At 36.3% G+C, this 25745-nt stretch overlaps 1 protein-coding gene across 1 annotated transcript; it reads left to right on the top strand.

Annotated features, from left to right (window-relative positions):
• The first annotated feature begins 1371 nt into the window (after positions 1 to 1371).
• Positions 1372 to 14803, top strand: LOC146139245 (uncharacterized). The gene is made up of 9 exons (XM_083391771.1): positions 1372 to 1743; positions 2479 to 2613; positions 6105 to 6205; positions 10655 to 10817; positions 11591 to 11741; positions 12629 to 12707; positions 13504 to 13671; positions 13962 to 14102; positions 14471 to 14803. The coding sequence occupies exons 1-9, from the start codon at positions 1372 to 1374 to the stop codon at positions 14511 to 14513; spliced, it is 1353 nt and encodes a 450-aa protein (XP_083247897.1). The 3' UTR covers positions 14514 to 14803.
• The last annotated feature ends 10942 nt before the right edge of the window (positions 14804 to 25745 follow it).

Raw genomic sequence — 25745 nt, 5'->3', positions numbered from 1 at the left:
GATTTTATTTTATTATGATCGTTTTAATGCTCAAATCGACTTTTTTATAGATTTAGTCGTCTCAGAAAGACTTTCTAATACTTTTGGCCAGCTTTGTGTGGAAGTTAGCAAATGGCTATGTTCAGTCTTTAGCAAACGGTTCGGCAAACAGACAAACGTCCTACGAACAGTAGTAACCTGTATGAGTTTAAGATTATTATTTAATTGAACTGTTGATTAGTCCAAACAACATTCGTTAAACATATAAGCAATTCTTGTCATTTAGACCAGTGCTTTTGAACCCGTGGGATGGTGCGCATTTGTGCGGATGAATGTGGGCGTTATTATGTGTAATACGGTAATCAAATAAGCTGGTGCGCAACTTAAGCGTTACAGATACAGTGATATAGTCTCGTAGTCTCGTGGTTTATTGCAGCTTAAGCTATCTATTTTGTATCAGTCAAGGCTTAGGCACACGGTTTTTACCCTTGCGTTGTTATTTCACAAATAAAACTAAAGGTTGCAAACTTACTGAGCTTGTTTCGAGCGGATGGAAATTTTCCGAAATAAAAAAGCGCCGATGGAAATTGGAATGGTTGAAAAGAACTGATTTAGACTTATTCTCTCGTTTTTTCTATTTGTGGTTCTGTTGTTCTGTCGGTCATGTGCATTGTACAGTGGCTTAAAAACGTTTTTATTTGTCCGTAAAATAGATGGCGCTGGAAATATACAATAATGGTCGTATTATAGCTAGAAAAAAGTAATTAAAGATCTAAATCGTAGAAATCTTAAGTCCCTGTTTTCAAATTAATTGTTTGAATCGACTTAAGTTGTTTCGGTAAAATTAATTTCGAAAATAATTTAATTTTCGAAAATACTGACGTGGTATTGGTCATGATTAGTTTTTTGTGTTCAATAATGTAAGACTGTGTATCTATGCCAGTGGCTACCTAGTCAACTTAGAAAGGTTGCACGTTCTATATTACTTTACATTACTATTTTAATACACTTTATTCACTTGCTCCAACATGTTTTGACTTTGGACATGTTTTGGCTCTTGACTTGTCAATTTTCGAAAAGACTCGGATTTGACTGTTTATTTAAATGACTGACTTAGGCAGGTTACATTTTCTCTAGTTGTTACCTGGAGGTAGCAGCTTTACTGCTTCATACGCTTTGCTAGTCCCTAAGTTGCGCAAAACTGTACAGCACCACTAGACCAATTGCGCAGTCATTCATTTCTCGCACCCTGCAAGAAAAATTTATAGAAAAAAAACTCGAAGAAAAGCCCGTTCATGGTCACTGGAACTGACGCAGTGTGAAAATTTCTTCGATAAAACACCGCCGCTAACCGCGCAACGCTGTGTTACAGGACTAGCAGTAGGACGAACAATGTCTGGGGTTCAAAAGTCGCCATCTGTAGGCAGGCAGGTGCTGGGCGCTTGTGGATTCTCAGTAGCCCTGCTGATCTGCCTTCAATGGCTGGCAAGCGGCCGAGACGTGCGAAACATCCAGGCCCCAGCGTTCAAGACAAAACATGAGCCCGGTACTATTGTTCCTCGAACGTTTGAAGTTGGCGAAATCGAGAAGAAGTTTTGCGACTCGAACGAAAAGCTTCATCCTTACGACAACGTACGCATGAAGGACACTACGTCACTGATGACGTATGCAGACTACCAGGCGCAACTGGCGAGCGATTACGTGAAGAAAAATGGCGACCCGTTCCATATCAGTGCGCGAAAACCGATTCTACCATCGTACAAGGTATAGAAAGTATTAAAATTTTTCATTCGGACTATCGTGTTAGACTTTAAAAATGATTAAGAAATGCTTTTTATTGTGTTTCTTTATCAAATGTATTACTATTTATCTCAAATATTATAGTCAATTGCCAATTTTGTTTTTGTTATTAAATATTTTAAAGATTTTAAATGCGTGATTTTTTGGATGAGTTATCTGTGATATATTTTGGTTCATTTTTTTACATTTCGATTGAATCTTTGGCTGATATGATCAAAACTGCCATTTGTTGCTGTCTTCTGCCAAATTGAAATTACTTAACGTCACTTTATTTAATTTTGCCCTTTAATTTATATCTAAAACCAAAAATATGTACAAAATTTAATTTTAAAGCGTTGCCCGACCTTCTGTTTAGCTGCTTGAAATGGCGTAATTATTAAGGAAAAAAAAAATGTTGATGATTGACCAACGCCGAATTATATCAAGTACGGCTAAAAATCATCGTGCTGGTCAGAGATTCCATGTTTGGCAAATTCATACAAAACGTATCGATTTTTTTAAAAAGTCGATTATACAACAAAAGGCCTTATGTCCACATAAATACCACATGTCGTCTCCTAAACCTCGGTAGGCCTACGGCCGGTTAATTATTGACCTGCCGTATTAAAAAGCTGGATGAAACGTCCAAAACATCTGACGTATGGCGATAATTTTGGTAAAATATCGGTTAATTTAATTAATTTCGTTAATTTTTATCAGTGGAATGGAAAGGACCACAATCCCGACAACTCAATCAACTCGCGCAGTGAGGTCATCAATGATGACGTACTAGACGCCTATCTTAAAAAGGAGAGGGAACGAAGGTGGGCCTTGGGTGATGACGACATCACAAAGGTGAGCTTACAACTCGCAAGAAAACAATAAACAATGTTTCGAGTTTAAATGATGCTTAGAATATTTGCGAACAATTGGCATTTGTCACGTAACAAAACCGCTCAATTGGCTGTGTCATTTTTTCGCGCCTTAAAATCAGTGCATTTTTTAAGTGTTTCATCTTGCGTCACAGCAAACAATAGAAAACGTTTCACAAACTACAACATAGCTTGAAAATAATGCTGAATGCATGGCAAGTTCTATATTATCAGTTTTCTAATCGATGTTGTGTTGCAAGCAAGTCATTTTGAAATGACTTAAGTCTCAGTCACGTCATTTGTGAATTGAAATAAGTCCAAGTCAAGTATTTTTGAAAAAAATAGATAGCCAATTCCCAGCCCAGTCATCGGTTGCCCAAGTCAAGTCGTAATAAGAGTAAGTCAACTTCAAGTCAAATAAACTTTAAACTTTTAAACTATGTAAACTTGTCCGGTTGTGAGCAATAAGTCATATCAAAAACAACATAAATGCAACATAAAGCAAGCAAATAGTTTATGTGCGAAAATGATATAAATAACGAAATTTTTAAGTCATTTATCGAAAAGACTTAAGTCAAGTCAAGTCAAGTCATTTGTTCAATTCATTGACGTATGTCTCACATATGTTTGTTTGCATGCCTATAAGATGTAGCACAACTTGATTTTAATCTTCCTTAAAAACGATCAGTTTGGTGGCACACTTGAAAATCTCTCAAAACACACTATAGCAGGGTTTCTCAACCGTGCCACGGAGCCCCCCTGGGGGCCACGGAGCGGTAATTGGGGGGCACGGTCGTAGGCGTAGCCAGGGGAACACAGGGGCTATTTTTTCAAATAAATTATGAATATTTTACTCTTAATTATTTGTTTTGTAGCATTTATGAGCAGTACACAACTGTCGATTACAAGCATGTCACACCTCCATTTGTCAAGCACGTTTTACGTCACAAAGAATTTAGTCATTATGTTGGTTGTATACATTAATGTGGTTTTACTACTTTTAGTCATTTTGTTTTTTTCCTTTAAATGGCTTTTGAGTATTGCGTTAAAACTCAGTCAGTTGCTGCGCGAAACGGTTTGCTAGCTTATTTATTTGTGTTCGATACGGAAGTTAATACCATGGGCATGGCTAAAGCAATCAAGTTATAACGAGCCTCGCTGGCGGGAAGCGACTAATGGACTTTTAATCGAAGTGTCAGACTCATTACTGATTCATTGCAAATAGTCATTTGTTCGATTTGCAAATAGTCATTAAGTCGATTAATCGCTGTGGGGTAACAGTTTTAGTGTCAAGTTATCAAGTTATAGTTTGCCTACTCAGTGTGTCAAGTCTTTTTCTGCACCACTGGGGAGAAGTCCACTGGAGATTCGCACTCCAAATGGAATTTCTTATCTATTTTAACTGCGTAAGTGCAAATATCTTTAGAGCTCATCGCGAAACGCGATTACGTTTCAAGTATGTACCACCCCATTTTGAAAAATTTGGTTTGTCCTAAAGGGCGCCTCTTCGCATCATCGAAAATTAAAAGTTGTTGAATTTAATTTATAAAACAACTTTTTCGCTTTGCGCGAATCCATAACACCTTGGTAGTGTGGCTTTTGTATTGAAAGTATTACTTCTTCAACCTATAACTTTAACAAAATAAACGAAATGTTTAGTGTTTTTAAGATTACCTTATGACGTCACGTTTTGATGTAAATTATGACGTCATCTCTGCCGAAAAAGTTATGGCCCCCCAAACAAAATCACAGATCCGCGCCTGCTTAAAGGCAGCTATTAGTAGGAAAACATACAGTGGAATAGGTACACGGCGTAGCCAATAAAAGTCCAACATTAGTTCTCAAAGTACACATTGTGCACACAAAACTTGTTAAACAACTGAATCGAAAGAACTGCTCTGTGCACACAATTATACTCCCTCCGAAAAATTTTTAACCGACATAAATTCGTTTCGTTCGGTTTATTAATTATTAACGTAGTGAACAAGAATGTCGTGTAATATCAGACAGAAGCTGAGACTAAATCCAAAGTGATAGTATCGGTGCTTGTCCGAATTTGTTACATTGGTTTTTTTATTTTTCTTTCTTAAAACATAAATTTCTAAAAAAATACTCGAAAATAAATAGGCTTCTCTAGCCTAACCCTAAAGTATATTTTGACCCAATATACAAAACATAAAATTATTTCCATTGTACGTTTTAAATTTGATCAATTGTACTTGTTGTGTTACAGTACTGACTTATTTACGCACAGTAATGATCGTTGTTTTATTGTGCAAACTTTAAAACACAGTTAAACCAATGCTTCGCTTTAGGTTAAAAGTTGTTTTAACCAAAACTAATTTGACATAGAACTGAAAAACGAGTGGCACCGTAGACAAATTGTATTTACCTGACCTAATAAAGCACGGTTGGCGAAAGCTCGTACACTCAATGCTGAGGTTCTATAGTTGTTTACTTATAGTGGGCGCTTTTTTTCTTAAATTTTTACTTCTTTTTTACCCGCTTTACACAAGAAAACTTTTCACGTTTAACAATTCTTTGTGTATTAGCATTAGTTTTGTAATAAATTAAGTCGTTTAGATAAACTGACTTGACTTTAATCATTTAGACCAGGAGTGGGCAAATGTATTCAATGGAAGAGCCATTTGCAGAAAATACAAGTACCAGAGAGCCTCAAAATTATTTCAATACAAAAACCGTAAATAATGCAGCTTGGTCAGCCGCAATAATAACAGAATTGTAATATAACAACCAACACAATAATAAATACAATAATAATAGTAATAGCAAAATAACACGCACAATATTTATCAACACCACTCTATGTCTAGTGTTACGTCATAAACGAAATGCTGGCCGAAATAAAGAAAATAAAAAGAAACGTTTATAAACGGTACTCGGTACCGGTAGACTTTACAATTTTTTGGAATTTTACGATCTAACTTGAAGATCTACAAAAAACATGCCGGAGAGCCGCAGTTTGCCCACCCCTGATTTATACAATTAGCTTAAATTAGACTTAACTGAAAAAGCTATATTTATCATTCTGCGTAGTATTTGCACTTCACATTCTGAAAGAGGCATGGCCATGGCCACTTTAAATTCCATTCGGGTCATGGGAAATTAGGTTTAATGTGAAAAACGGAAAGCAATTCCTTAATATATCCGTATAAAGCAGAAAACTGCCAAAATAAATCAAAATATAATAAAGAGGTTCGCGAACTGTGCGCCACGACACACCAGTGTATAAGTGATTCTCAAGTGCACCGTTAACTTTTCTAAATTACTTAGGTACCTCTGTATGGGCTTTGATATTCTTACTACGTATTACTACAGCCAACCAGCTCCGAAATATAAACTTCCATAATAGCGCTTACTTGAATTAATAGTAGCTGAACGATTAATTAGTTCACAAAAATACAAATTGGGTGACTGTAGAACTGGTTAAAGATGTTTCCATTGTTGTTTCAGATTGAAGAAGTCAGGCAAGAAATGAAAAAAGACGAAATTCCTAACATTCTGCATTTTATCTACTTCGGCTGCGCAAACATAAAACTGAAGGAATACATGGGGTAACTATATGCACAGAAATATTCCCAAGTTGCCATACCAGTGGTTCCCAAAGTAACACCCACATTATTCCCATTAGCGCACATGTCTCAAAAAGATCAATGCATTTTTTTTAAACTCTAATTGTCCTGGTTCATATTGTTGCGATAAATCAGACAAAGTTTCTAAAGGCCTTTAGCAGTAGGTTTACCAATTAATGCCGAATTACAATGTGAAGGGGTGGGTCTGATTAATGAGTCTTCATTTATATAATTGCCAAGATGAATCGACCACACTCCTACAAGATTTGAGATGGCCTGTGTTCGTGAGGCCATTCAGGTCGAATTCTTTCCTTTAGTTCAGATACATGAACAGTCAATTTTGCTGTCTTCAGTCACAAAAGCACTCGAGATTGTTGTCTGAGTGAAAGCTGTAAAAGCCTCCCTTTTTTTATATTGATTGAACACGCTATTTATAGACGAGAATCAGTTAGGAAAATTTCTGCGAACAAGGAAAGATTTACGTCATTGATTCTTATAATACTTAACAAAATATCACGTGATAACAAGGCGTGGTCTCAAGCCTTTTTCACACTTATTTCTGACGCGAAACATACAAATTTTACGTCAATTGCGAAACAGCTTCTGACTCCAGTTAAATGTCAACAGTTTGAAAATCACACGACCGGGGAAACCGACTAATGTTCAGACCGCGGTGTTTTGAAACATATACAAAAAACGGATGTAAATACCTTGACGCATAAAAATTGGTGTCAGCAATTTGAATTTTTGCAAATTCGCTGCAAGGATATCGCAAACATTACAATGTGGTTGCAAGAAATCTACGTAACGGAATTTTACCGAAAACTTTCCGCTTTTCGTTTGCACATTGGCTGCAAGGAGTAACGCAAACATTTAAAGGATTGCAAAGAATTTAGGCCATAGATTTTTACTGAAAATTTTCCGTTACGACACATCGATTAAAACAAAAATTCTCTGTGTAAACACAATATGACGAAGTGGCTTCTACAAATATTCCTACGCTAGATTTTGGAACAGCTTGCATATCAAAAGCTGGTTATTTGTTTGTGAAATGTGTGTGGACGCGAAAATTGTTCGATCACATAACGCATTTGCGCAATTGTTTTAGTCAGATTCCTGATTCCTCGAGAAAGTTTTCTCTTTGGTGCCTGAATTAGCAACCGAGGACTTTGATGTCAGCGTTCGCTGAGTTGCTCGAAATTGTTGTGTGCTTGACACACCATTGCATTGCTGTTGATTGAGCTTTTCAAGCGATCTGTGCGGCAGCAGGAGAAACTCCCTGTTTGGTGCGTTGTAATTCTGACGTCACCGGAAAGCCGTTCATTGTGCGCTGCGCTGTGCTGTGACCTTTCGCCGTCCAACGTGAATTGTGTTCTGAAAAAGTCGAAATATTTTTCGCCAGATGTGTGTTCGAATGTCTGGAGGGAATTGTTTTTGTTGCAACACTTCAAACTTAGGTTATTAACATTTTGGTTATAGACACACATATTTTCTATACTTATATATATATAGGCGCTTTAGATTATTTTTAAAGTTTGAGACAATTAATTACTGCAATTTGTAATTACTCACGTTGCATCTTTTGCGATTCAATACAAAATTAAATTCTATTGATTTTTAACATTGAGCAACATTTCCTTAAAATTTTGCATTTTTCAGTTTGCACAATTCGTTCAATGTAAGTTTTAAAATAACGACGCATCACAAGAAAATACGCCTTGAAATTGCTGCTTTTTCACTATTAATTTTAACAAAGGCAGGTAATGGGCTTATCCCTAATTCGTGTTTATAGACTTACACGATTTTAAAGCATATATTTCGCGTGTGGAAAAATCACTATGCTTTTCTTCGAGGTATTTAGACTCGTGTTTGTTTTTTAACTACCTAACTAAACGCGGCTGCGTATGACGAGAGTTCCCTAAACTAAAACCCAAAAACGTACCAAATGTTTAAAAGAATTCGGAAATTTAACACAAAATTATTTCGTGCACAACAAAATTAAATCGTGATTGACAAGTTTAACGCGTTGATTTTAAACTATTGAGCTCCAAGCACAAAATTAAGCTCTTTTAACATTTATCAAAATATCGTGCGATCGATGTTTAAGCTTAGACTTCATAGATATAGACTATACATAATTTGCGAAATGCGATACATAATGGTTTAATAAAAAGTCGCATTAAAACAATTTACAGACCTTTCAGTCGATATTTTTACTTATTATATATATAATTTTGTTTTTTTTGTTTTTAAATGTATAATAGATTTTTCACCTGATAAACTAGGCAGAATCAGTTATTGTGAAATCCATAATTCCGTTTCGTTTTCCATGATTTCAAACGGTGGTGATGTCTTTATCGGCAACGCTTGTTTGTATTTCGTGTTTCGAATTCCAAGCAAATGCTTTGCTGACGCTATGGAGCGTCTCTTCACGTATCTTTCGATGAGATTATTTTCTTCTAAAGCTGGCTTCTTGCAAGTTCCAAACATGACAGTTTTTAGGCGGTCGCTTGTAGGTGGTCCGCGTCGTCGATTGCAAAGTATTTGTTCGATTTGAGGTCCAACTTTTACTTGAGCTTCGTTCGTCACACGTGGGCATCAATTTGAAGGGGTGGGTCTGATTAATGAGTCTTCATATATATAATTGCCAAGATGAATCGACCACACTCCTACAAGATTTGAGATGGCCTGTGTTCGTGAGGCCATTCAGGTCCAATTCTTTCCTTTAGTTCAGATACATGAACAGTCAATTTTGCTGTCTTCAGTCACAAAAGCACTCGAGTTTGCTGTCTGAGTGAAAGCTGTAAAAGCCTCCCTTTTTTTATATTGATTGAACACGCTATTTATAGACGAGAATCAGTTAAGAAAATTTCTGCGAACAAGGAAAAATTTACGTCATTGATTCTTATAATACTTAACAAAATATCACGTGATAACAAGGCGTGGTCTCAAGCCTTTTTCACACTTATTTCTGACGCGAAACATACAAATTTTACGTCAAAATGCCATTGCGAAACAGCTTCTGACTCCACTTAAATGTCAACAGTTTGAAAATCACACGACCGGGGAAACCGACTAATGTTCAGACCGCGGTGTTTTGAAACATATACAAAAAAACGGATGTAAATACCTTGACGCATAAAAATTGGTGTCAGCAATTTGAATTTTTGCAAATTCGCTGCAAGGATATCGCAAACATTACAATGTGGTTGCAAAAAATCTACGTAACGGAATTTTACCGAAAACTTTCCGCTTTTCGTTTGCACATTGGCTGCAAGGAGTAACGCAAACATTTAAAGGATTGCAAAGAATTTAGGCCATAGATTTTTACTGAAAATTTTCCGTTACGACACATCGATTAAAACAAAAATTCTCTGTGTAAACACAATATGACGAAGTGGCTACTATAAATGTAATGCACAGCTATGATGCGATCATTAGCAAAATACGTGGTGAAAAGCAGTGTTGTAATAACTTAAGTCTCAATGATTCGATTTAACTGTACATGAGTCACTGCTGTTAAAATATAACACGAATTACTTGTCCTAAATAACGCTTACCGAAGTGTGTAAAATTAAATTACTTAATTCAAGTAAGTCCACATCATGTCATATGTCTAACTAACATGAGCCAAGTCAAGTCATGTCGCCTGAAAGACTTAAATCAATTAAAGTCATTTAAAAACAGTGACCTAATCGAACAAATCAAGTGGTTTAAAAATAACCTAAGCGCGTTTAAAAACCTAAGCGCACTAATTCAAGGTTTAACTTAAGTGCACTTAAGTCACTATTTCTAAAACGTAACATTTATTATTTTTAATAATTGTCCTAAACAAGCCAGTTTTTAGTGTGTAAAATTAAACTACCTTAATAAGTCCGAATCAAGTCATTTGTCTAAATAACATAATATTAAGACAAGTCAGTTTGCCTGAAACACTTAAATCAATTGGAGTCATTTAAAAACAGTGACTTAGGCGCACTTAAATTAAGTCACTAACTTAGGTCATTAAAACTCCGCTGCAAACTGAAAGGGTCTCTGAGCCCCTCGAAACAATAAAACAGCCCTTACTAAAAGAAACGCTTCGTATTTTTGCTTACTCACTAAAATAAAGTAAAGTGTGGGTTGAATGCAAAGTGGTAGTTTTAATCCGTTGGCCAAAAAGTAGGCCGGGAATTCAACCCTTTGTCTTTTGATTTACAAAAAGTAACTTAAGCACACTTAATAACGTAAGTCACTTCGGCCTTAAACTAATGAAATAACCCTTAAAAAATCCTTTGTCTTTTCTCCATAGGGGCTGACAATAAACGGTTTGGGGGTTGTGGTAAAACGAAGTAAAAAGAGCAAAGTCCATACAAAACTGTATTCTTACTTCGTCTTACTACAACCTCCATTCATTATGCTCTAACGGTAAACCGTTGTCTTTTGATTTAGGCTGATGGGAGCTCTTCGTTTCAAACGACCACGTGTTATACTTTTCCACACCAACTGTGAACCACTCGGGCCTTTTTGGAAAGCTTTCAAGGTCATTGCTGGCAGCACGCTCAAGGTCGTGAAGCGGTCTTCTCCGCAAGATATTTGGGGCCACAAAATACTCGTAAGTTTGTTGTAAATCAATGAAAAGTGATGTCAATGTTTTAACCAGAAGGTAATATATAATATATGTGTGGAAACCGGTACTAAAAATATCAACGTTGGTTAATAACTACAGTGCATGTTCCCATTCTGCCATGTCTACAACGTGCTAATATAAAGCGATAACTAATTACGATGTTTAACCAAAAATTCATATAAACTTGGCGAATTAAATATAATAAAAATAGAAAATAAAACATAAAACAAAGATAATCCACATAAAACTCAAACTGTTGCCAAATATAGAAAATATTACCTATGAATTATGGTGAGCCTTCATGTATACAATAACAGAGTCTTTAAAAAATGTTGTTTTATGAAAAGTCAAACTTAACCATGTCCCCCCCAAAAAAAAATGTATTTTTCGACTCCATCCAAATGTGTGATTTTGTCCTGCCCTGTGTCCGACTTTGTAGTTGTATAAAGGCTTTTTTTTTCTACAGCCTGTATTTTCGCCTATTGACGAAAGTAAATAAAGGTAGATATTTGGCAATATACTGCCATAAAACTAATCAACACACAAAACATGTTTGCACATGCTATTTCACATGAACAACTTAAAAGGCCTTATCAGTTTTCGAATTTTGTACTGATGCGCGTATGCAATTTGAACTTGGGACTAGTCTTACGTTATTTTACTCGAGTCCTGAGTTCGACTCCGACTCTGTAGCCCAGGCTAAAACTTAAAGACAAAACTTGGAAAATGGACAAAAGGGTAAGCCTGTTCTTTTGCAGTATATAGAACATACAGCCGACGTGGCACGGATGGAGATTTTACTCGAAGTTGGTGGAGTGTACCTGGACATGGACAGTGTCATAGTGCGGCCGTTAGAAAAGCTCATGAACCATTCGATCGTTCTGGGAGAAGAAAGCGGGTATACATTAGGTAAGCCAATGTTCAAACTCTGAATGTGCAGTTCGTTTCGTAAAATGCTGTTAATTTGTTATAAAAACGTAATCGATAAATGCTTCACGAGAATTATATCTACTCTGGACTCTAAATCAGTTCTTCCCAACCTTTTATGGCTTACTGCACCCCCAGAAGTAATAATAAGATTGCGGAACCCCTACTAATTTTTGAAAAGTTGTTTACCTTAGTATCAGTATAAATGGAACTGGAAAATCACAATACACAACCAGGACACCATCTTTCTACATCGTACTCGTATCGTAAACAAAGATTTTAAGCCTTTCCAACAAAGCATCTTTAAATTTTGTTCCGTTAAAATATCTCAGCAGCTCAAAGTTCTGAAAAGTGTGCTTCCCTACGATAGCGGGTGAGAAGAAATTGTGGGCTTCTAAATATTATTCGGAAAATGTTGTAATATTTATCTTGAGAAGATAATATGTTTATCGCGGTCAAATGTTAACGGTCACGGAAGGTTTATTTTAATAAAAGGTGCCGCAAACTCTCTAAAAGCCAGGTCTAATTTGGGTACTTTAGCGTATTTTTTAATTTATTCCTTACCGCTTTAAAATCAACATCACCATTTTAAAGTTTATTCAAGCCAAAATGACCCATTCCCTAGCATCAAAATAATTTTGGACAACCAACTTTACAGGATATTTTTGAAAAATATTCAAGAAACATTTTATTAGTTAGTGAACACGTAACAGGTACACTATGCAAGGGCATGTAATGTAGCTTGATACTAAATTGCAAAGCCAAAAAGGTCGAGTAGATCGACAGCATCTTGATTAAGACGTTTCGATGCGAGCTTGTATCATCTTCAGTTAAGCTACATTAGATCTAATTTGTTTAATGATTTGCAGCGAACGGAGTGATTCTGGCAAAAAGGGATTCCTGGTTTTTGCGCCGCTGGTTCTGGGAGTACAAGTACTACAAAAGTTCGTAAGTGCAAGAAAAATTAAAAATCATCAAAAAAAACAAAAGCATCACGATTTGAACATCGGTGTTTTTTTCCTACAAAAATTACAACATTTACTTGAACGCTCTGTCATAAAAAACACCAAGCATATAATAATTTGAAACCAGCATTTACAAAAACATATGCTTCTGACATAAGTAAGGTATCAGAAATTAAATTTAAAGCTTTCGGTATAAAAAATACAAAGGATTAGACGTCCCTAGTCATATCTATCAGGATATTGGATTATCGTCGATACAAGATCTAATTATTTATATCGCTACTCGGCGAAGACTAGAGTGGTATCGACATCGGTCCAATAGCCAACTATTTTTTGGCATTTTTTTCAATCTTTGCGATATAAGCTAACTTGTTTTGATTTTGAAAGATATTTGGTTAAAAAATAGAACACTAACAAAAGAATCTTGGCAGGCTAAATTCCTAGCGTTTAAACAAAACCTTCTAAAAAAACTATCACTTCAGTTGATTAAATATATTTTCCATGGCCAGAAGAACCAACACCGCCCCCTCTAGCCCCTACGCAATTTTCAACATCTAAAAAGCAAATATAAATGCTAAAAGGCAACAAAACTAGCACACACACACACACGCACGCATACGCACACGCCCTTCACATTCTTATTAGAATACTTTTCGGTTTAAATGAAATTCAATGTGAGTAATCAAATGTAATTGTAGTTAAAATTCGTTATTTTAGGAATTCGGTAATTCTAATTCTAATCTAAGTATAGTCACGGCTTCTTAACGTTTTGTTTTCAGATGGGGAGGCAGTTCAACCATTGCACCTTGGGCTCTTTGGAAGATGTTTCCCGATAAGATATACGTTGTAAAGCAAGGTATTTGCCGGCCCAACTGGTTGGAGACCAACCTTCTTTACCGCGAGCTGATTGTCTGGCAAGATCTCTTCATTGTGCACTTCTACAGACGGTAAGAAAAAAAGAAGGCTATGTGTGCGACATTTCTATACAACCGTATATATCATTTTGAGTTGAAATTTGATGTGTTCAATTTTCGGGATGTACTTAATAGGGCAGTGGTTCTCAACCGGGGCTCCGCGGCGCCCTGTTGTGCCATTTCTAATGCATATTTATTATTTCTGAGGGGTGCCGCAAGCCATAAAAGGTTGAGAACCAATGTACTAGGGTGTACCGTTCTTAGCCGAACGCTTTGACTCAATTTTTGTGACAAAACAAACTCACCCATTTTCTTTCTTTCAGCGTAAATTACGATCTAAAGAAGATTGCCGTCATCAACACAACGTTCGGTGAGGTGGCTCGACACGTCATTTGGGGGGATTACCGGGCTCGTGACGTCACTCACTGGATCGTGACGTGTAATGTGACGCAAACGCTCTTAAGGTAAGCTTGTGTGACACAAGGCCTTACTTTCGGCGAGCAAAGGGTCTTTTAAAGACGTAAGGCTGTTTGTTTTCAACGGCAGTTTGATAAATACGTGATGAAGCTAATGATTTGTTTGAACTCAAGTCATTTTAAAACCTTAATTTTAACCTTAACACTGAACTTTAACAAGTTATTTACCAAAAAGAGTTAGGTGTTAGTCAAGTTATATAGGGAAGTAAAGTCTGAAGTGTCTGGCTTTTTCTTGTTGTGTCTTAGTATACTGTGGTTATGAAATTGAGTTCTTACGTGTCGGTTAAAAAAAACTTATATATATATATATATAGATACAAAGGCGGTATATTGGTAAACGTTCAATATTTTTGCAGCGCGTATGAGGGAATTGTGGAAAAATCGTCACATGGAAGCTAAACTTGGAGACAACCAAAGTTTGAACCATAATCCTCTCAAAGATCGACGTGCTTTTTTAGTATAGGCGTTTTGCACGCAGAGCTCTTAACTATAAGGTTGTCCTTATTTTATTGCGTTATTTATATGCCCGGTGCTTTGAGCAAAAACTATAATCAGATACCAAGTGACGTTATTTCTATGCTCAAGTAAATATAATAATTGATAGTAAGTAAAATCTTCGAAAGAAATGTTATTTTTCTAAGGTTTACATTCGGTAAAATCGACATATTTCTTGCCATCTTCAGATTAAAAATAAAGTTACATGAGTTACTGCCAAACGTTTTAAAACAGAAGAATGTACTGCTTTTGTCGAATTTGATATTTTTTTAAAGTTGCGCCAAAAATCTATGCGTTGTGTTCTGCAAGTACGAATGTTTTGATTTTTATCGCATCTTTACCCAAACCGTGCGTTACTTAATCTGATTTTTTTAGTCGTCTACTGATAGAAACAAAACTGTGAAGCCTGCCTTTTGATACCTTCTGATCCTTTTTTATGCCTTCTGATTCAACCACTGCACAAACTCTTTAGGCCTTGATCAGCATACATGAAAAAACGTACCAACCTTTGTCATAAAACAAGCAATTACTATAAAAAATATCGCCTAAATTAAAAATATTCTGTCCCAACTTAAAAAAACGTTCGAACTATACTCTCTAAATCTAAATGTTGTTGTTTTGTTTTACATTGTTATTTTCGTGACATGTTCTCCATTGCATTAGATTAGACCTACAGGACGTTAAACGGACAAATATATCAGTACATAAAATAAACCCTATATTTATTGCAACTGCACTGCTGAAAATAGTTTGTATTTTACGCACATTCAGCCCCGAAAAATATCAACCAACCGGCATTGCTGGAAAGGTGAGAAGTCTGGCTACTTATCTAACTCGTGAGCCAACTATCTAGACAACGCTGCTGCACTTGTAAGGTTGATTTGATTATAACCAGGGTTGCCATCGACATGGACCCAAAAATAAGGACAACCAAAAAATTAGATTAGCATTTAAAAACTTTTAACATTTTTGGACATGCATTGTATTTATACGAGCCGTGTCGTACCACATTCCATACTTTAGGCCACAAACAATTCGCTCCAGCATTTTATAAAGGTTTGTGGTTTGTTTTTCCGTCTAATCCTGTTTATGTTGCTTAAAGAACGCTATTTTAAAAGTCCGACACATAACGCGGCGAAATGTGGCGATGAAAAAGTGGATCGCGATTGAAGTGTTGGTCACCGCAGCTTGCATAAGCGAGAGCGTTATACGAATATAGGCTACCCCAGTCATGTCTAGTAAATAAACGGAACGGTTGTTGCTTCCTGGCTTTCATGCTGGCTTGCTTAACACCAGCCAACGAAAACTGTGTGGACTTGTAATCAGACTCTGCAATTCCCATTGGAGAAGTAGGTGATTCATCGAGACAAGACATTAAATAGAACTCATAATCAACCCACACTGCTTCAGATTGTTTGTGCAGAATAGCGTAACAGGGTCAAAACAAAGGTATTGCTTTTTCCCGGATTTTTTCACTCCCGGCAAACGGGATTGAAAAATGAAACTTCCCGGGAATCCCGGGATCCCGACGAAAAAATTATACATAAAATCACGTCATTTTGAGGTTGGTATTTGTTGTTATTTTAGCTTCAAACATTTCATTAAGCTCATTTATGGGCGTTCTTTCACTTATGTACGTAGAAAGTTATGCAAAAAAACAAAAGAAAGAAATAGCGCATACCACAACGATATTGTTTGGGTTAAGGTACGGGTTAGCGTTTCGGTGAGGGTGGGTCAAGTATTATTATGTTTATTATTAATAATAACGCTTGACCCACCCTCACCCAAACGCTAACCCGCTTTCTAACCCAAAAAATTTGCTTTGTGGTAAGCGGTATTTAAAGACGGTTTTTTATTAATTTATACGTTCATAACTGAAGGAGCGCCAGACCTTCTCTAATACCAGACAGGACCCTTATTTGTGCATGCATGACGCATTTTTTTGTTAGAATAAATTTAATTAGGTTTTTTCGCTGGTAAGCGCAAATAAAACAACTCAGGCAACGACGTTAACATGGTTGGTACTATTTTTTTCTTTATATTAGTCAAAAACGGCAATATTTTTAAAGTTTTGCTAGGTTGCCGAATATCCGGGATTATAAAAAAAATTTCCCGGGATTCGGGATTGCTAATTCGCGGGAAATCCCGGGAATTTCCCGTCGAAACATTCCCGGAGAGGAACCCTAGGCGGTGCCACCCCCTTGTGGGCGTTGGCGAGTTACAAGTGGGCGTTTTGGGTCTTTTTCTCATTTGAGGGGCGCTGAACACACCTAAGGGGTCGTTACACGAAAGTATTATGGCAACATTTCATAAAAAGTTCACAAAAAACTAGTAACAAACAGCACTGTAGGTAATTTTTAACCTTAAATGGCAACTTTCGTACTGCGAACTTGTAGTAGTTTCCCTCATTGTTACGTAATAATTGACTTTCTTATGTTAAGTTGTTGGTTACTGTTGCGTTTCACCGTTTTATACGTGGAAAAATGTTTGTATATTTAAAGAAGGGGTCGCCAACCTACGGCCCACGTGCCAGATTCTGTCCGCCGTCTCTTTGACAACTAGATACGAGTCCATTTCAAATACTTTTTGACTATTTTAACTTGGTACGGGCGAAAAATTTCGCGCTTCGCGCCATGATCTTTCTACGTCCAGTTTGTTTACGTTATGATGCTGTTTTTGGACTAGATCAGCGCTACTTTACATTTGCGCCATGGAAGGCTGCCAAGTGCGTCGCGGACAAACGAAAAACATATTCAAAAATATTAGACATCTATTTTTTAACATTTTTTGGTTTTTTTTCGGCAATGTTATAAAAACTAGCAGAAAATTTAAAAGAAATGCCGGTATACCCCAAAAAATCGCGCTCGCTTCGCTCGACAGGTGCGCTCGGACCTCAAAACATTAACAAACACTGAATTACACTATCTATTAAGGCAGTGGTCGGTTAACTGCGGGCCGCGGCTCAAATGTGGGCCGCAGAGCCATTTTTAGTAGGTCGCGAGTTACTTTTAAATAGCTTAGTGTTATCATGTAGTTGTGGGCCACGTGATAGCGGTACATTCATTGCACTTTATTGTAAATGTTGGTGTGGCATGGAAGTTTTAATTTGGCTCAGTTTAAAAAGACCCACGTGCCCAATGTGGTTCTAAATGTTTTAAAAATTTTTATATTTGTATTGATTGGCAAAATATCGCGATTTTATCCCAAAAATATCCGACCAAAAGGGGTACAAAAATTGTTTTCATGGGTTGAAACCAGAAACTTTGCACATACACCGATCTCACTTTTCCAGCAATGCCACGGTTGGTTGATATTTTTTTGGGGAAAAGGGCTTAATCCGACATAAAAACGATATTAGTATTCGTGCCATATATCAATACCTTTGTTTTGGCCTTAGGCCCTGTTACGCCATTGTGTACAAATAACCTACCAGTACTCTGCAATCTGGAAGTTGAACCTTGGTCGTTTATTATTATTATGAACATTACAAGTTACATCGAAAAACAAAATAACTTACAGAAAAACACGAGGACAGCGAAAGGACCTTTCGGTCACGGAGTCGAGCTGTCCATCAAAAATAAATAAATTTAGTGGCAATATTGAAAGTAACAATAATTGGAAACAAAAAGTGCGTAGATAAAAAAAATGTAGATTTTAACGGTTTTAAATAAATTTTAGAAAAAAGCACCAGTATAGTCTGCAATCTAGAAGCTGAACTTTAGTCTTTTATTATTATAAACATTACAAGTGCAGCAGCCTTAACTTGTCTACAGCCTTAAGTAAAAGGTGCGGAACCACCGATCTAGAGTCTAGACTAGACAGTTGAGTCCACGTTGACTTTGACCAGCTTCAGAAACTTTCGTAAGACTGAAAACCGCAAAATCGAAAGACAGTAATGTTAGATGTAAAACAGGGTTGCCGGATTGAAAAAATAAAAAAAGCCAAACTCACCTAAAAAAAGCCAAATCTACTACAAACTCTAACAAGCCTATGTTTTTCCTTAAATTAATAAAAATACAATCAATAATCATGCTTGGACATTGAATTTCTCTTTTTGTGGCAACTTTTCTCAATTTTTCGTCGCTTTTCGTAAAATTTTTTTGGCAATTTTTCTCTTTTTGTGATAGTTTGTCTCTTCTTGATATAAAACTCATGAAATTTCGAAATGAAACAAAAAAAAACCTAAAAAAGCCAAATTTCGTTTGGATTTGTTTTTTGAAAATAAAAAATCCCAAGAGGTTCAAAAAAAGCTTAAATTTTCAAATTTGGCTTTAAAAAATCCAAACTGGCAACCCTGATGTAAAATGGTTGGCGCCTGAGAAATCGCTGCCTTTTTCTCTTGGCAGTGTTGTATAGGATATTTGTTAATTTTGTCTATTGCCGACATAGTTGCGATTCTAGATTATTTTAATCTAGATGTAGAATAATGCAATCTAAATGTCAGATGTTTTTTTTTTGATTATTATAAAAAAATATTCTACAATCTAAATTAGTGACAGATTCGCTATCGATGATAATTATTTTCAGTAATTTTGTCAGCAAAAGGACCTTTCGGTCATCGAGTCGAGCTGCCCATCAAAAATAAATAAATGTAGTGGCAATATTGAAAGTAACAATAATTGGAAACAAAAAGTGCGTAGATAAAAATAATGTAGATTTTTAAATAAATTTTAGAAAAAAGCACCAGTATAGTCTGCAATCTAGAAGTTGAACTTAGTCGTTTATTATTATAAACATTACAAGTGCAGTAGCCTTAACTTGTCTATTGTGGTTAGCTCGCGAACTAAACGAGCGCCGGACTTTGAATCAGAAATGTAAAGAAGATTGCCGTTATCAACACAGCGCTTGGTGAGGTGGCTCGACACGTCATTTGGGGGGATTACCGGGCTCGTGACGTCACACACTGGATTGTGACGTGTAACGTGACGCAAACTCTCTTAAGGTAAGTTTGTGTGACAGAAGGCTTTACTTTCGGCTTGCGGATATACTTTTTAAAGACGTAAGGCTGTTTGTTTTCCATGGCGGTTTGGTAAATAGCTTACGCCAGTATTTCTTAACCTTTTTAGCGCTCGTTCAGTTTGAGTTTTGATGAAATTTTCTCGCACCCCTGTCTACAATGGCCGACGACAGTAAATTAAATTATAATAAAAGGAATTAAACTCAATGTATTGATAACTTACGTGTTGAATGCATGCATTAAAACAGTCTTGTAAGTTCAACAGTATTTACAACACACAAACAATCAGTCAGTTTACTAATGGCTTTTTGTTGTTGCTTTTCGTAATTTTTTTCGTAAAGAGTGCATAATTTTGTCGTACCCCCTGTTTTAATGCTTCGTCCACCAAGGGGTACACGTGCCCCTGGTTATAAACCCCTGGTCTACGTGTCTTAGCGATTGATTTGTTTGGACTCAAGTCATTTTGAAACCTTAATTTCAGTTAAACACTAAACTTTAACCCAAGGTATTTGCGAAAATTCATCAGACCCAAGCCAAGTCATAGCAAAGTCTGAAGCAGGGCTGCGGAGTCGGGTAAAAATAACCCGAGTTCGACTCCGACGAAACAAATAAACTCGAGTCGGAACCCGAGTCCCGAGTCCGACTCCGGTCAAATGTAAGATTTTGTCGAGTCCCGAGTCCGGCTCTGACTCTACATCCTCTATTTCACCAATTTACGTGACTAAAATAACGTGGATATTCAGCAATACACTTATAGCGGTGTCGTATAATTCATTCCCTCACAATACATGGTTGGGAAACATTCCGCCATGTAATGTTCCACCTTTACAATTTCTATTTGGCGGCTATATCAGTTTTAAAATTCGGTACTGCGCATGCGCATGTCGGACTCGGGACTCGGGTAGTTTTACAAAGTCTTACTCGAGTCCCGAGTTCCGAGTCCGACTCCAGCAAAAACAAACCGACTCCTCGAGTCCCGAGTCCCGACTCCGACTCCGCAGCCCTGGTCTGAAGTGCTCGACTTGTTCTTTTTTAGTATAGGTGTTTTGCAGACATATCTATATAAATTTCCGTTTTGTATTGCGATATCAATATGCCAGGTGCTTGAGCAAAAAGTTGGATCCGATATCGAGTGACGTGGTTTCTATGCTCAGATAAATATAATAATTGATCAAATAGTAAAATAAGTAAATTCGTTAAGGGAAATGTAATGTTTTCAAGAATATTACGCCTAAATTAAAAGTTCAATTTTTTTATACTATTTTTGTTAAGATACCAACTTTGATAAAAAGTTCAATTTTTTTATACTATTTTTGTTAAGATACCAACATTGATAAAAAGATCAATTTTTTTATACCATTTTTTTGTTAAGATACCAACATTGATAAAAAGTTCAATTTTTTAATATTTTTAATTGGTAATTATGTTTACCAGTGTAATTTAAGAAAAAAACGTAAAGGCCTAAAAGTTTTATTGAAATGAGCCGCGGGCTGGGTTAAACTAAATTGTTTGGCTGGCCGGATGCCGCCCGCGTGTTTCAAGTTAGTAATTCTTAGATGGAAGCATCTCTTTGCGGCAAAACAAGCATAAAGTTCGCATTTAAAGTTGTAATAAATTTCCTTTCCTGAACATTTGTTGTTTTTTCAAGGCCGGTCCGCAACAAAATTTTAGTTTTTAACCGGTCCGCAGTGGAAAAAAGGTTGTCGAACCCTGGTTTTAAGGAACAAGAAAAATAGCAGTTTATCAAACAGCACTCGATAAACAAACGAGTTACTGCGAATTAGAGAAAATATTTAAAGCCGGCAGACAGGCATAACAAACGCTAAACAGGAATGCAGATAGCAAAACGCTTCCTGTTCTAATGAAGTCATCTAGTATTTTCTAGTGTCATCTAGTTTATTTGAAATGTTCAGCAATATGTCACAAAAACAATTAACTAGAAAACCGCTCTTTTACTGCACTGTGCTGTTGAACACATATCAAAACTTAAACTTAAACCCGCTATTTCGAAATGTTTTGAAATTGTATTTTTTAAAGAGCCGCCTATGAGTCAATACGATTTTAGCGAAGCCAAATGGTTAAAAAAAAATGCTTTTTTTTTTATCTCGCATAAGAGAACCTTTTTGCTAGGGTTAGATTATCCGGATAACGGTTAACCGGTCAACCGATTAACCGCAGTTTTTTTTTCTATCTGATATGAGGATATAATTCTGCCGGTTAACCGGCTAAAAGGCTAAAATCGTTGCTAATGCGTTTTACACTTTTTAGTAAGTCTGAACATTCTTTGTTACGTAGCGGCTGACTCCCGCTGAGCGCAATTAAACCTTTGTTCACACTTCTATTGTCTTATACTTTCAACTACGGTACTCGTAAAATGCACGAGTGAAATTTACTATCACGTCACAAAGAAAGCATAATGAATGATTCTTTTAATAGAAGACTGTATTCTCATGGCAAGGTAATGATTTTACAATTAATTTTTCATGCAAACCTCGTGAAATCGATTGTCTCACTTAGCAGTTATTATCCGGTTAACCGGTTAGATAAATTCCAAATATACGGATATATCCGTTATCCGGATAGTAAAAATTATTGATATCCGAACTAACCCTACTTTTTCCGCAATATATGCTGTAAGCACTTCGCTTTTTTCTCCAGTTTTCTTTCCATCGCAACTTGTCCTTATCGAGTGTCACGTCATGTTTTGCCTGTGCGGTACTGCTTTGCATTAGACCAGTGGTTCTCAAACTGGGGTCCGCAATCCTTTTGTGGTCCGCGAGACAATTTTCTGGGCCGCGAAGCACCTAACAAAATATCAACACAACGCTCCTGAAGAAGCAAACCACTTGTGCGAAAAAAATTGAGGAAACTTACTTTTCCAAACCAAGCTGATTAGTTGATCATTCACGTTATTGCACGCTTTAAGTTGAATTGTCCATTGTGACGTCATAATGTTGCGTTGTGCTAATGAGAATTAGGCTACGTTTTTACAGTTTGCTGCGCTGCCACTAAGGGCTGTACGGTCACGGTTTTAAAACTGTTCGTGATTGCTTCACTCAAATACAATTAAAACACCATTAAAAACAACGTGTAGTTTTGTGTTTATTGGGTATATTTTTCAGGGACTGTGAGAAAATAAAAAAATTGCTCGGGGACCGTTGCGTAATTTTTTTTTAAAGTTTGAGAACCAATGCATTAGACAGTTTTCTTCTGACAGCCTGATGTTTTGTTTTTAAACTTTTTGCTTAAACCTATACTGATTCCTTAATTTGGTAAACTTTTTATTAATTTTATTAATATTTGGCTTTGTATATTATGTATTTTACTTCTAGTAACTGACGATGCCAGTATAGGCGAAATATGTATTCTTTTAAAAAAATGCCGGATCCTAATTTTACTCTGGAAAAAATAGTCTAATAACACTGACTCTTAAAGGGTTAATTCGACATTTCAAATGGCTTATTTTATTGTTTATATACGCGTCAGCGGAACAGTGATCGACAAGCAGAAACCTGCTGCCAATGGTTTTGGATTCCATAACGATACGCCTCTTTCTATAATATTATTACTATTAACGTTATTAATATTGATTTAGATTGGCATCAGTCCTGACGTTAGTTGTTCTGCTCAGCTAAATTTATTTATTCTATAAAATAAGATCAAACTTTAAAATTGAAAAGTATAATAGAGACGGAAAGCCAAGCCAACTGACACATCAGACATGCGAAATTTAACACATACTGCATTAGTGTTTTTTCAGTAGGCCACAGACCTGTGTAACCCGTTATGTAACGCGAAAAACTAGCTCTATACGAACATTTCTATGACAATCCTATGTGTAGTTATAACCAATTCAGTGAGGGTTTGCCTGCAGCTATAATTTCCTTCAATTATGAAAACTAATCAGGAAGTAATGGCACCGCAGCACTATCTCATGTTACAATACGCAACATTACATCCCTTTTTTGAGAACGTTGGTGACGCGATTCCGTTTTGGCACATGCCGTTGTCTTGACGAAAATGGAAACTATAACTTCACTCTTAGAGTTTGCTGGCAAAAAGCTGGAATTATAATTATGACGAAAAGGTTGACCCAAAATGACAGTGTTGTAAACAAGCCATTTTGAAATGACTTAAGTCGCAGTAAGTTAGTTATTTGTAAAATAACTTAAGTCCAAGTTGTCTTTTTGAATAAATAACAGTTAAGTCGAGTGTCCGTCAAGTCATAATTAAAGCAACAATAAATAAAAACATACCAAAAAGACAATAGAGGTCAAGCAAATTGTTTTATGTGCAAATATTAGGATAAATAACTTAATTTTACGAAAAACCCAAAGTCATTTGTCCAAAAGGCTTAAGTCAAGTCAAGTCAAGTCATTTGTCCAGAAGACTTAAGTCAAGTCAAGTCATTTGTCCAAAAGACTTAAGTCAAGTCAAGTCAAGTCAAGTCAAGTCAAGTCAAGTCAAGTCAAGTCAAGTTAAGTCAAGTCAAGTCATTTGTCTAAAAGACTTAAGTCAAGTCAAGTCATTTGTCCAGAAGACTACAGTCAAATCAAGTCAAGTCATTTTACCGAAACGACTCGAAACAGTGACCTAAGCGAAATCAGTAACTTAAGTGCGCTTAAGTCAAGTCATGTTAAATCATTGACTGAAGTCATTACAACATTGATTAGAAATTAAGGTGATATGGTTTTTGGTAAAGAATTGTTCGTGCGATGTATGCCACAGTTTTCATGAGAAAGGTGGGCGAAATTTAGTCGGCAGAAAAAGAAAGCGCACAGAAAACAGATAAGACTGCTTGCGGTCGCAATGAGAATTATGGCCAAAAGTAATTGTCCGGTGTTCAACTTTACCAGTATGAGGCCCAATAAAAAAGACTAAGCAAGCCCGAAGAAATCATCTTGTGCAAACTATTAGGAGCAATAAAATATCGGTTCCATCATAGTTATAGCCAGAATCAAATTGCAGGTTTGTTGTAGCCTACTTTGGATTCGTTAGAATGTCTAGTGTTTTGAGAACTTTTTTAGCGACCGTTGAAAGTTCTAAAGCAGTGTTTCTTAATCAGGTGAATGGTTCACCCCAGGGTGAATAAAATTATTGCAGGGGTGAATAAACCGAAAATGGGTGAATAAGGGTGAACTGTCAAAAATGGATGATAGCTTGCGAAACAACCTAAGTCTTTTGTGCTGTTATATATAAACGAGATAGTTTTATCAAATCATGAGACAAGGGTGGATGGAATCTGAAGATATATGCTAGGGGTGAACAAAACTGAAAAAGTTCAGGAAGCACTGATCTAAAGCGTTTACTCTGAGGTCCCAGTTGTTATCTATTTTGATTCAGTAAGAAATCCGGACAAGGTGTATTAATATTAAAAAAGCTCAAAAGTGAAACTATGTGTTTTCCGAAATAAAAAAGCGCCGATGGAAATTGGAATGGTTGAAAAGAACTGATTTAGACTTATTCTCTCGTTTTTCTATTTGTGGTTCTGTTGTTCTGTCGGTCATGTGCATTGTACAGTGGCTTAAAAACGTTTTTTTTTGTCTGTAAAATAGATGGCGCTGGAAATATACAATAATGGTCGTATTATAGCTAGAAAAAAGTAATTAAAGATCTAAATCGTAGAAATCTTAAGTCCCTGTTTTCAAATTAATTGTTTGAATCGACTTAAGTTGTTTCGGTAAAATTAATTTCGAAATAACTTTAATTTTCGAAAATACTGACATGTTATTGATCATGATTAGTTTTTTGTGTTCAATAATGTAAGACTGTGTATCTATGCCAGTGGCTACCTAGTCAAGAAAAAAGGGTTGCACGTTCTATATGACTTTACATTATTACTTTAATACACTTATTCACTTGCTCCAACATGTTTTGACTTTGGACATGTTTTGACTTTTCACTTGTCGATTTTCGAAAAGACTTGACTCGGATTTGACTGTTTATTTAAAGGACTGACTTAGGCAGGTTACATTTTCTCTAGTTGTTACCTGGAGGTAGCAGCTTTACTGCTTCATACGCTTTGCTAGTCCCTAAGTTGAGCAAAACTGTACAGCACCACTAGACCAATTGCGCAGTCATTCATTTCTCGCACCATGTACAAATAATTTGTAAGAAAAGCCTCAAAGAAAAGCCCGTTCATGGTCACTGGAACTGACGCAGTGTGAAAATTTCATAAA

Source organism: Ascidiella aspersa, chromosome 6 (genome assembly GCF_963924565.1).
Source record: "Ascidiella aspersa chromosome 6, kaAscAspe10.2, whole genome shotgun sequence".
NCBI lineage: Eukaryota > Metazoa > Chordata > Ascidiacea > Phlebobranchia > Ascidiidae > Ascidiella > Ascidiella aspersa.
The sequence above is the reverse complement of the archived record's forward strand: the minus strand, read 5'-3'. Positions and strand labels throughout refer to the sequence as shown.